Source organism: Dendrobates tinctorius, unplaced genomic scaffold (assembly GCF_039654945.1).
Source record: "Dendrobates tinctorius isolate UK_male_01 unplaced genomic scaffold, ASM3965494v1 ptg000016l, whole genome shotgun sequence".
In the NCBI taxonomy this organism is placed as follows: domain Eukaryota; kingdom Metazoa; phylum Chordata; class Amphibia; order Anura; family Dendrobatidae; genus Dendrobates; species Dendrobates tinctorius.
Window position 1 is genome coordinate 31495599 of NW_027361684.1, and position 13180 is coordinate 31508778.

The 13180-nt window shown below is 42.5% G+C and overlaps 1 protein-coding gene across 1 annotated transcript in view; it reads right to left on the reverse strand.

Moving 5' to 3' along the window:
• Positions 1-2253: 2253 nt before the first annotated feature.
• The window catches only part of ORAI2 (ORAI calcium release-activated calcium modulator 2), a 47690-nt gene continuing 36763 nt past the window's right edge, over positions 2254-13180 (reverse strand). Inside the window, exon 3 of the mRNA XM_073565619.1 lies at positions 2254-5341. Coding sequence (XP_073421720.1) covers positions 4793-5341 — 549 coding nt within the window. The 3' untranslated portion in view covers positions 2254-4792. The remainder of the gene's footprint in view (positions 5342-13180) is intronic.

Consider the following 13180-nt stretch of genomic DNA (forward strand, 5'->3'; position numbering starts at 1 on the left):
ATTTGCTCTATGTTCTCCTGGGAATAAAAAATTGTGATAAGTGATTTCCTAATCATTGAGTTTTCTTTACATTCTACACAGTATCCCAAAATTTGGAATACTGGTAGTATCTAACATCTTAAAGGTGCTGTCCACTACTCCGACTACCCCCTCTGAAACCTTATGTTTCACCTCAGTAAAATAATAACTCCTATACTAACCTCTCGCCATTCTAGCAGTATCAACAATGGCTATAATAAAAGAAGAAGTGATCCAGCTGAAGTGCTCTGGTGATTTATTGAGTGCTGTTCAGACAACAGAACATTGTTTACGCGTTTCTGGCTAGACACCCTTAATCATAACGGTTTACGATTAAGGGCGTCTAGCCAGAAACGCGTAAACAATGTTCTGTTGTCTGAACAGCACTCAATAAATCACCAGAGCACTTCAGCTGGATCACTTCTTCTTTTATTATTGCTGTGCGGCCAGGGCAGGGCCGGATCCGAGTCTGAGGTGCGGTGAGGTCAGACGTGGGTGAGCTGGTCTTTCAAACCAATATCAACAATGGCTCTCCCAGGGCTTGCGTTGCATTGTTATATCATGTGATCCCTGTAGCCAATCAATGCTAGCTTCACTCTACTCCTCCTTCAGACAAATCAAGATATCCAGAAGAAGTCAGAGCTGGGACTGCTCGCACTTCATCCGCATGTCAATTATGTCCATAGGAGAGTGATAACATTGTCATGCCAGAGGTGAGCGTAAGTATTATTTTACTAAGGGGGAGCATAGAGATTCAGAAGGTGTTGTACGAGTAGTGGACAAAGCCTTAGATTTGTAGATTTCTATCAGGTATAAGTTGAATTTGTTGGACGCTCTGACACCAGGGTATGAGTGTGACTCCTACATCTGAACCCTTATAGATGTGCCCTGCATTGCTGCCCACGCTCCTTCCTACAGTATAATGACCTTATTCCTAATTTAGGTGCACTGCTTATACCTTATCTTAGTATTCTGGTAACTTTTATAGCCTTCTGTTGGTGTAAGCTGCTACACCAGTCTACATAAATTAACAATTATATTAAGAATAATAAAATAAATAGTCAAACAAAATATAAAATAGCACAGGAGGTAAAGTACACAGAAACTAAGATTGGAGTGAGTTTAGGATAAAATCATCCCAATGTGAATACAATATAAAAGATCATCCATATATCCAATATTTATTTTATACCATTAGCAATCTGAGAATATAAATAGAGGCGGCATGAAAAGTGACCGCAGCAGTTTGCTATCAGTAGATACTTGGCATTTACTGTAAATAGGAGCCACATAGGAGCTGATGACAAAGCTGTTCACCCGCTGGTCTGGATCATGTATTGTACCCTCACACACTGTACTAGGTACATCAGCTGTCAAGGTCCCATATCCCTTCCTGCCACCAATCTTCACAGATAGTATATCTGTAAAAAAACTTTAAAAAATGATGATGGAACTTCCATTTAATCTCACTTAAAGGGGTATTCCCATCTTCAAGATCCTATCCCCAATATATAGCATGTGTAATAATAAGAATATTGGAAAACACCTTCAATTAGAAATGTAGTATAGTACTTCTGATTTGTTAAGTCGCTTTCCTCATGTGCAGGCATTGCAGGACCTTAGGTTATGACCACTAGCAACTAACTGTCACTATATCAGTGGTCGTAACCATGGATACCTAAGGTCCTGCAATGCCTGAACATGAGGAAAGAGACATAGTGAATCAGAAAAACTATACTACATTTCTAATTGAAGGGATTTGCTAATATTATTATTATTACACCTACTACATATTAGGGTAAGATCTTGGAGATGGGAATACCCTTTTAACACAATATATTATCACGCTTGCATTTACTATGATAATGAAAAAACAAAAATTAGACTAATTAATTTTTGACATTAGATGCCTCTGTTGCCCCAAATATCACTTACATCAGTAATCAGGTGGTACCTCTTTGTCTCAGAAATCAAAGTAATTGTGAAATATAAAAGGAAAATATCTGTTTACCTGTAAAAATAAAGTGATCATCTGATTATCTAGGACACATACCTGGACCTTTTAGTGCCAGCTTAAAGAAATCTTACTGTAATTCTAATAAGTGTTACAATTCATTTGCATTTTAAAAAGGCACCGTATTATTAGTTAACATAAAACTTACATTGTTTGTGTAAAGTGTCATACCTAAATGTTAACCTTGTAAATGAGCATATACTTACAGTATAAACAACAAATGATAGAATGAAAATATTTAGAAAAAAGACACATAATACACCATACATTTACATTTAGACCTCTGCATATTAATATATATATATATACTGTATATATTGTTTTCATATCTCAACAATATGGATGTTTTATAACAAATAATTTATATACTTATGTTTATTATATAGGATCGAATGGTTATCAAGATTTCATGCTATTACTGTGCTTCTCTCAACCCACTAGATTAAATAAGTTGTCTACTACTAGGACAACCCCTTCTCATTCCCCACTCTTGGCCCCGATAAAATAAAAAAGCCTATACTCACCTCCCATGCTGGCGCCGTTACTGTGGTGTCGGCACCCGCGGTTCCGGGGCTCTGCTGCAGTTGTGATTACATGTGAGCCTGGTGCCTAATCAGTGCTGGCATCACTGGCCAGGTCTTCTGACGAATTGAACATGAAGAGGAAGCCAGGGATCAGCTGCAGCCCAGACTTCCTCTTCCTGTTTGATTTGTCTGAAGGCAGAGACAGTGACGCCGGCGTTGACTGGGCGCTGTGCACCATGTATCATGAAACCGCACAAAAGCGCCGGGACCACAAGTGCTGACACTGCAGAAACGGCACCGGCACTGGAGGTGAGTATAGGCTTTTTACTGGGGCAAAGTCTGGGAATGTGAAGGGGTTGTCCAAGTAGTGGACAAAACCGCTAAGTGCAACTCAGGTTTCTTCTTGTTCCACAAATGAAGAGAGCGTCCAATGTAAAAATTGAGAACAGTCAGAACTTACTATAGTAAGTCTGCACTGTATTTGTCAGGATTCAGTGCCCCATTGCATCTATAAAGGGTATAGAGAGAGCTGCCAACTCATCAGCTACTAAAAAGGCACCATTTATAATGATCAGTGTCATTGGAGCTCAAAACATTGGGTCTGATTTATAACTGCACGCGCACCCTTTTGTCTAGTTTTGCCTGAGTTTCATTTGCTTCTAATTCTTCTTTAAACTTGCAACTTTTTTTTATAAGTCCATTGTATATCTATATTCTCCTGTTTTCACCTTTTTGGGCAGAATTTAAGTTTTCAAGATGTTTTTTCCCGATACATTACTTGCAACTCTTTGAAAAGTCACAAAAGTTATTACAAATGAACTCTAGTCCTCATAGAGTGATTTTATGTACGCTGAGTATTTTGGAAAAATGTTCGCGCCATTATGCAACCTGTGCGACTGTTTGCTCTAAAAGGTCATCAGAAATGGTTTAAGGCAACAATAAAGACTATATTTTACTTTGCAAAAAGCATATTAACTTCATAAGCCATGTTGATGAATTTGGAGCAAAAAAAGTCAGCAAATACCACAAGATGAAAAAAAGACTTTAAAAAAATCAGAAATTGGGCAAATTGAGCCTGTATTATATACCGTTTATCACACCATGAAGGTAGCGGCTATGGTAAGGGTGTGTGCAGATGCTGCGGAATCCGCTGCGGATTAATCCGCACGGATTTTGCAAAAACTGCAGATAAACCGCAGGTCAAAAGACCTGCGGATTATCTGCGGTTTTGCCTGCGGTTTGGTCCTGCGGATTCACCATCTCCACAATGGTGGAGATAGGAACCCGCTGCGGATTCCGCAGAAAGAATTGACATGTCACTTCTTTCTGCGGTTTCAAAACCGCAGCAAATCCGCGCGGATTTTTCCGCAACGTCTACACAGCGTTTTTTTTTTACCATTCATTTGAATGGTACTGTACACCACAGCTAAAACTGCTGCGTGTCCGCAGCGGCCAAAACCGCTGCGGAAACGCAGCGGAATCCGCAGCGTGTGCACATACCCTAATACTCAAGTTTATGATTTTTCTGAGCAATTCTCCTTTCATAAATTTCAACATTTGGATTCATATTTTGTCAGGACCTCATCTATCTTTTCCCAGGTTCCCTTGAGCTTTACTGAGTACTGTACTTGGCTATTTCCTTCAGTCCCGTATACTTTCAATTGAGCCCCACCGTGTATGCTCAACTACCGCACCAGTGGACTTGTGAACTCCCCAGTAATCAGCAACTTATCACCTATGCCAAAGATAGGTGACACATTGTGATTGTGGCATAACTCCTTTAAACTGATGGTCCATTCTGAAAGTATTATGCCTAATTTTCCCAGTGGTGATGCTGCAGGAAAACTCAGTGCCAGGTATCCAGACACTATACAATGGTTTCGCTAGAGGTTCCAGCAGGGGGACTTTTTGTGATCAGCTTATTGTCAGTGGAAAACTCCAAAGCAGAAAATCCCTTTAATAAATCATTTAAAAGTACTCTGTACCCACTAAAAAGTTATGTTGTTTTTACACCATTGGTAAGTAAGCACTTCAGGCCCCATTTGTAAACAATACAACTTTTCCTTTTTAGATTTTGTCCCATTTACACCCTTCAGAACGACAATGAAAAAATAACCTGTAACTTGGGACAATTCAGGCTTAAAGCTCTACAGCTATGACCATTTGGCCTGAAATACAGGTCAACCTCTGAAAAGTGTTCAGTAATGGTGACTCATGAACTTGAGTCCATTGAACTTCACACCACATTGACATCCCGGTCATGCCCATCAAGTTGGATTTTTAACTTGTGGAGTTCTTCGATCTCCCTGTGATGGCGCTCTGTTTTGTGCCTCACCAGTGTGCGATAAAAGTGAATCGTGAAGATGACAAAGATAATGCCCACAGGTACCATGATGATGGTGGACACCAGTGCAGAGGTAAAACCGGCATCTGAACTTTGCCTCTGTGATGTGGCAGTTTCATTACGAACTTGTGGAGAGTCAATTGGTAAGAACTTTATCCAGCACAAAAGTACCACCTCCGCAAGAAACAAGAGGATCCCAAGAGCTGTGGAGAAGCCCCAAGCCAGTTCGATATAGGGATGCATACGGTCATGGGGTGATTCATTGACAGAGTTCAAATTATGGATATTACTCACTGCCTCGACATTGGGAAGTATACAAGTGCTGATCAGAAGTGCAAATAAGTGGACAGCCACCAGTATTGTGGTGCAGGCACTAAATGCAATGAGTAACGGTTTGGGGTAATCATATTTCATCTCGAGCTGGACTTCAACCATTGCCACCTAGGAAACAACATAAAAATAGAAAGACTTTTACAATGTTATAATAAAATATCATCAAAATGTCGCAGATAGAGATAAGAAAATCGATAGAAGGAATTTGAAATTCATGTTGAAGTTTTAGGAACATACTGAATCTGTCAAATTCGAGCAATGTGCAAATTGCGTTGTGCAAATCAGGAAAGATTGCTGCCATCATTTTACACATTTCAGAAGATTGGATCATCCAGAGAAGGATCACTTAACTTTGGGCGCATCTGGGTGGGCTTCCCCATAATGCACTGCAGTTATCCCATCATCTGATATAGCATAGCCAATTAAAAGGGACTATCGCAGCCTGTAACAAAGCAGAGGCAGGGAATGCAGCAGCCGTTTTGTGGTTGATCTAGATAGTGAGAGGATGTCGCAGCTCACAGCTTAGCCATAGAGATTGGAAGAGAAAGCCATAAAATACTGAAAAAAATGTATTAACAGTGTGTGACAGCACAGCAGTGATCAGATTTGTGCATGTGGAAAAGAAAATATTACAAATATAAGTGATACTAGCTGAAGAGCCTGGCGATGCCCGGGCAGAGTAAGTAGCTGTGGTTAGTTATCTATATATATAAAGCTGTGTGTAAAAGCTGTGCTGCAGAAAAATGCGGTGTATAAAGGAGGAGCGTGAGGTGCAGGAGGAGGCTGTGTAAAAAGAAGGAGCATGAGGTGCAGGAGGAATAAGGCCCCTTAACTGCTGCCGCTATTTGTTATAGCTAACCACAATTAGTTACTATGCCCGGGCTCTGCTCTCAGGTCATTCCCATTAACCCCTATTAGGTCTCAATCAGCACATTGGCGGCGGCGAACAGCACAGACAGAGTGAAACTCCGGAGAGGGTTCCTGTCTTCCCTGGCTGAACTCTCGGTAGATGCGAGATCCTGGGTAGCGAAAGGACTTGGGATGATTTCACGACCATGTGACCAGTCACGTGCTTGGGAGGAGGAGTCAGATGCAGGGCTCTGCTGGTGCTGGAGTAGAAGTGTCAGTTCATGTCACAGAGCAGGGTCTTATATGACATCAGTGGCAGAAGTATAGTAACCTCATATACATGGGGTCAGAGGGTCCCTGCAGCAGAGCTGTGTGTGCAATGTGTCACGATCCATGCTGGATTGTGACAGATAAAAGCACATGTAACCTTTTTCTTTCCTTTAAGCTGTTTGCTTAAAGTTAGTTTTGTCCCCGGTGGCCATTAGGGTCATTACACAGTGGTGTCTTTAGTTCTAGTTTTGCCCCCGGTGGTGGCTAGTATTATTACACGGGAATCACTAGCAGGTGTGATTGCTCTGGCTCTTGCCTAGAAAGGAGAGTCAGGTGGTCTCACTCACTGTTGGTGATATTGGTCATTTCCAACCATCCTTGGTGGAGGAAGGAGCTAGAGAAAAGTTCCTTGCAGCTCAGTCAGAGTCCTGGTGTGGAAAGAGCTACAGTGAGGAGTTCCTTGCGGCTCTGACAAAGCTTTGGTGAAGTAGCAGCTATTCAGGAGGAAAGCTGCACTCAAGTGCTGGACCCTTTTGCTGGGAGCAATAGCAACAGAGCAAAGCTAAGTGGTTTTTCCCTGTTTGTAACTTTCCTTATGTGTGTTTTAGTGCAGTGGTGGGATTAGTTTCTGCACCGTCCAATTCATTATAAAGGGAAAGGTGCAGGGCAAGCTAGGGTTTTTGGGTATCCTGCTCGTCGCCAGGTGCGGAACCTGCCTAGGGACCGTTAGGAGTGTAGAGACACTGACTCAGGGGAGTGCAGGAGGTCTCCACAATCCCCGTTCCCTATTGCAGGGCCCTCCAGTGTATCGGTTTCCCTGGTGTTTCTCTTATCTTTGTAAATTCGCCCTGCTGAAGGCGGTGTATCCAGATACACGTGTAACTACTGAATTGTTTAAATTTGCCCTGCTGGAGGCGGTGTATTCAGGGCCACGGGTGTCATAGGAATTCGCCCTGCTGGAGGTGGAGTATCCAGTCACCCGTGACATCACACAATGTATCTGAGTCCAAGCTGTGTGTCCCACCTTGTCAGGTGTCTCTGGACCAGGGGCTCTTTCCCTGTGGCTATGTGGAGTGGGCGCAGCTTGATACACACACACACACACACACACACACACACACACATACATACATACATACACTCAGCTTTATATATATAAATGTAGAGAAAGGAGAGTCGCTCTGTGGCTGGACCAGGGAGAGACACATAGACTATCAGTGTGGCTATAGTGCTGCTGTAATTTAGTCAGACATATGGAACTTTTTTGGGCATTTGCAAGTTTTGGAGTACTTTCAATTTGCTTTGAATAGATTAGATGAAAATCAATATTCCTAGCAAAATTTGGCAGAGCTGTCAAATTTGAATTTCAAAATATTCCCTCATTTCTAATTGTACATTTTATTAATTAAAGAAAAAAAAAAGAAGAAAACTGAACCTTAAGGCAATGTGCACACGGTGCGGATTCTGCTGCGGATCCGCAGCATTTCTGGCTCTGCGGGTCCGCAGCAGTTTCTGCTGCGTTGTACAGTACCATTCTTTGTAATGGTCAAACCAAAAACGCTGTGCACATGCTGTGGAATTTTCCGCGCGGATTTGCTGCGGGTTACAATCTGCAGTATGTCAATTCTTTGTGCGGATTCCGCTGCAGTTTCACACCTTATCCATTGTGAGGTGTAAAACCGCAGGGCTAAACCGCAGGCTAATCCGCAGGTAAACCGCAGGACTTTTGACCTGCGGATTTTTACAAATCTGCGGGGACAAATCCGCAGCTCTCCAAACTACATGTGCACATAGCCTAAAGTATTCAGCCTTTAGAAATTTGCGAGTTTGTCATTTTTGCTAAACAACTGGAAATGTTTCCAGCACACTCAAGCATCTTTCCCATGCACTGGCATTTTATGGGAATAGAAACAATGTTCCAGAAACCTTGAAATGACCAGAAATGTTTCCCTCTAATAAGAAACACATTATAAAATAACATTACTTTAGAGATTTTATATTTTTCTTATACTTAATTTACTTAAAGCATAACCCTTGTTTTAATTTTATAAATTAATACTTCACATGAAAGTAAGCAACTTTGTAATATATGTTATCAGAGCGATATGCTTCTGTCTCTGTCAGAATTGATCAGTCATTATTATCAAAATTCTCAGCTCTGGGGTAGAATCTGTATTCAGTGAAGACAGATTGTTATATTACTGAGACAGGAGATGGCAGCTGCTACTGAAAAGATTCTATGAAGGCAGGAGGAAGGAGGGGCTAGAGACAGACTCGTCCCTCCTCATCCCACCACCTATCGACATAGAATCTTATGAGCACCAACTGCCATCTCCAATCTCAGATATGGGACAATATGTCTTCACTGACTACAGGTTCTACCTCACAGCTGAGAATTTTGATAATGACTGATTAATTTTGGCCGAGAAAGAAGCAGAATTCTCTGATAAGATAAAGTTGAAACCAGAAGTTGACATACACTATATAAAAAGACACATATGCATGTTTTTCTCAAAATCTGACATGAAATCACAATAAAATTTTCCAGTTTTAGGTCAAATAGGATTACCATAATTATTTATATTTGCCAAATGCCAGAACAATGAGGGGAAGAGAATGTTTTAAGGCATTTTTATTACTTACTGCAAAGTCAAAAGTTTATATACACTAGGATTACTGTGCCTTTAAACAATTCTGGACTCCCCATATGATGTTTTTTGGCAACATCCGAGTTAATTAGAGACACACCTGTGGATGTATTTCAATGCACAACATGTTTGTGGCACATTTTCAAAGCTTTTAAGTCTATTAGTCTGTATCAGTTTACTAAACACTGGGGTAGAAAATTTTTTAATCTTATCATAGAGGATTTCCAATGAAAAACATAAAACTGACCAAAATGTTGGATTCACACAGCACAGTCTCACTGAGACCCCAATTCCTCAACATGTTTATGCTACAAAACGGTATTAAAACTCTTTGAAAGGTTGCAAAATTGTGCAAACAAAATATTAGGACTTTTAGTGTTTTCACATCAGTATCATGCAGCTTTGCCATAATGAGCAGAACTTGGGAGCAGTCCGAAACCACAGATAGAAGGTGCAAAATTCATTAGGCAGAGTTTGTATCTCATTCCCGAATGCCGCTCATTAAGGCTGGTGTACAAAACTTCACTCTTAAGCCACATTCACACAGCAGTATTTTGATAAGTAGTTTCCATCAGCATTTGTAAGGCCGGCTTCACATTTGCATTCGGCAAAGCTGTGGAGGGCTGCATAGTTCCTCCGTCAAGCTCCACCCACTGCCACACCTCCTCTGGTCAGCTCCGCCTACGTCTGTATGCGACCTGTGTACCTATCTTTAACATTGGGTACGCAGGCCGTGCGTATGTATGTGGATGTGTCCGCATGTGTCATTTTGATGATGCGGCGACCCGCGTCAAACGCAACGCGCTGCAATTTGTTGTGGTTTCCGCATCGTCAAATTGACGCATGCGGATGCATCCGCATGTTCCACAATTAGTTCCACAATTGGATGTGTTTAAATAAAATGTTCCTGTGCTGAGATAATCTTATAAATGTGCTCCTGCTGTGTACTGTGTAATGGCTGTGTGTGACTGTGCAGGAACATGGTCTGATCATACCACAGCTCCTGAGTAGGGGAGGATGCAAAAGAGAGTATACAGATAGCACAAAATCGGATCGCAAATGATTATTTCTTTGAAGTAAAACATTGTTTAAAAAAAGGCAGGAAAATGTTTTACCTCACAGAAAAAAAATCAGCTGTGATAACATGCTGTGATGTCTGTATACTCTCTTTTGCTTCCTCCCCTGCCCAGGAGCTGTGGTATGATCAGACCATGTCCCTGCACAGTCAGACACAGCCATTACTGTTAGGAATCTGGGTTCTATGATGCCTATGTGGGAATCCAGATTCTCACATTTGTCTCCAGAGGCTAAGTCCTTTTTTCCAGCTTCTCAGCATGCCCACGGGACGAGCTCCCTTTGAAGTTCAGGAGTCAGGTGCTCAGGTCCTGCTCCTGATTCCATTGGTTTAGCTCAGGGCTCTGGAGATTTCCGGCAGGTCCCGTACACTATAAAAAGTGCGCATGGCCGTTATGCCATGCGCTAGTATTTTCATACTGCTGCTGTGTGTATGGTGACGGATGCTTGGACTGATGACTGACTCATTAAGAAACCCCTTCCCTCTGATAATACGTCTGTGTGTGTGAGTGGTTTTCAGTCAGTACCTGCGCCAGCGCGCACAAGCTCCATCTTTCCAGCAGCTTAGCATCCTGCATCGCGCTTGCGATATTTGCGGTTGCAGCTTGACCAGGCGTGCGCAGTTGCGACGCCGAGCACACGTGTACACGGTAAGTCCGCTCGGTTGTAGTGATCTTATCTAACTACTCCGGTTTCCGGCTACCGCACGTGTGCCGCTGAGATCCTGTGCTGTTAACAGGCTCAGGGATACTAGTTTGGTATTATTTTCCCTGCAGCTCTGTGTCCCTTAACAGAGCTTGCCTTATTGCTTCTGGGTGTGTTAGAACCCTGTGCATATTTGTGCTCTGCCTCTCTCAGCAGCGGTTTTACCATCCACCGCACGGTGGACCCAGAGTGGCGAAGGCACTTTAATTATTTTTTTTTTTTAGTGCCTTCCGTCACTCCTAACAATTACACAGTACACAGCAGGGGCACATTTATAAGATTATCTCAGCACAGGAACATTTTATTTTAAATCACATCTAATTGTAGAACTTATTATTATTATTATTTCCAGATCTATTGATTAAAATGGACTTTTGTTCGTGGTAAAAATCCCTTTAAGGCTGAGTTCACACGTGGCGGTTTTTTCACGTTTCCGCGGCGGTTTTAACCACGTGATTTTGCCGCGAAAACGCAAAAAATAAACATCCCATGCATTCCTATGGGATTCCGCAATGCTGTGCTAATGCTGCGGTTTTTACCGTGGTGGAATCTCTTTGCGGTAAAAACCGCAGCATGCTCATTAATTTTGCGGAATCGTGGAGATCCCGCACCCATAGGAATGCATTGTTCCGCTTACTTCCCGCATGTGGCTGTGCCCACCATGCGAAAAGTAAGCAGAACATGTGCGGATGGTACCCACGGTCCGGAGGAGAGGAGACTGTCCTCCGGGCTTTGGGTACCATATCCCTGTAAAAAATAGAATTTAAAATAAAAAAATATTGTTATTCTTACCTTCCGGCGTCCCGCGCAGCCTTCTCGCCTCTCTCCACGCTCCCGTTCCCAGTAATCCTTTGCGAAAATGCCCGCGATGACGTCCATTCTCGCGGGATCGCGAAGTCTCACGGTCATTCGCGCGACGTCATCGCGAATTACCGCGAGACATCGCGATCCCGCGAGAACGGACGTCATCGCGGGCATTTTCGCAAAGGATTACTGGGAACGGCTGCGCGGGACGTCGGAAGGTAAGAATAACACCATTTTTTTATTTTTTTTACATTTTATCTTTTACTACTGATGCTGCATAGGCTAGCATTTTGCAAGCTAAATACGCTTGCAAAATGCTATTTTTTCCGCGGGAAAATCGCGGGAATTTAAAATGCGATTTTCCCGCGGAATGGAATTCCGGAATTCTCGCGGTAATTTCCGCGAGAGTTCCGGTACGTGTGCACATAGCCTTAGGCTGGAGTCACACTAACCTGCGCAAAATACGGTCAGTATTTTACATGCGTAATACGGATGACAGACCCCTAAATAGTGATCCGTATGTCATCCGTAATCAAGGTGTGGTCGCGTATTTTGCGCATGTCAGCATCCGTATGCAATCCGTATGGCATCCGTATGGCGAGATTTTCTCGCAGGCTTGCAAAATGGACATATAATGGAGCCCTATGACAGGGTTTCTAAAAGACACCTGGTGCGTATTTCTCGCAAGTCACATGTGTGGTCCGTGTGTAATCCGTATTTTTTGCGCACCCATAGACTTGCATTGGCGTACTACGGGAGTAGTACGCTGACAATCGCAGCATGCTGCGAGTGGCACGGAGCGTAGGATACGGATGAGAAATATACGGCTGGTGCGAGGGACCCCATAGAGAATCATTGGTCCGTGTCTAATGCGTGCTTTTTGCGCCTCTCACTCTCCCGTATTCCTCGCCAGTGTGACCCCGGCCTTAGGCTACATTCCCACAATGACCATTTGCTATGTTTTCAATACTTCAGAATTTCTTTAAAATAGGTTAATTGCGTTTTTTTCACTGCGTTTTTAACATGTGTTTTTGACAATGGGGTTTTGTCTCTTTTTGGTATGTCATGCTTTAAATAAAGCTGCTCTGTTTTTAATACTTCCTGTTATTTGGCTTTGACAAAACTTTACTACTGATATACTTAGGTCTGGATTACATGTGTTTGTGATGTGTTTTTGCTGTGGAAATGCACTAAAAATGACCTTGCGCATTTTACCAGCGGATTTTCTGCATCTAATGAAAGTCTATGGGAAAAATTCTCACAGAAAACTCAGTTACTGCAAGAGAAATTTACATGTTGCGGATTTGAAACACGCACCGCAGGTCAGTTTACGCAGACACACTTCCCTCTGCTTCATTTTCTCATTTGTCCTCACATACTATACTTCATATCTGATCATTTCAGTACACATTGTCCTTTATATCATTAACCCCTTAATGTCCAATGACGGACACAGTCCGTCATCAGACATTTCCCCTGCTTTGATGAAGGCTCCGGCGCTGAGCCCTCATCAAAGCAGGGGAAATGTCTGATGACGGACTGTGTCCGTCATTGGACATTAAGGGGTTAATGATATAAAGGACAATGTCCAATGACG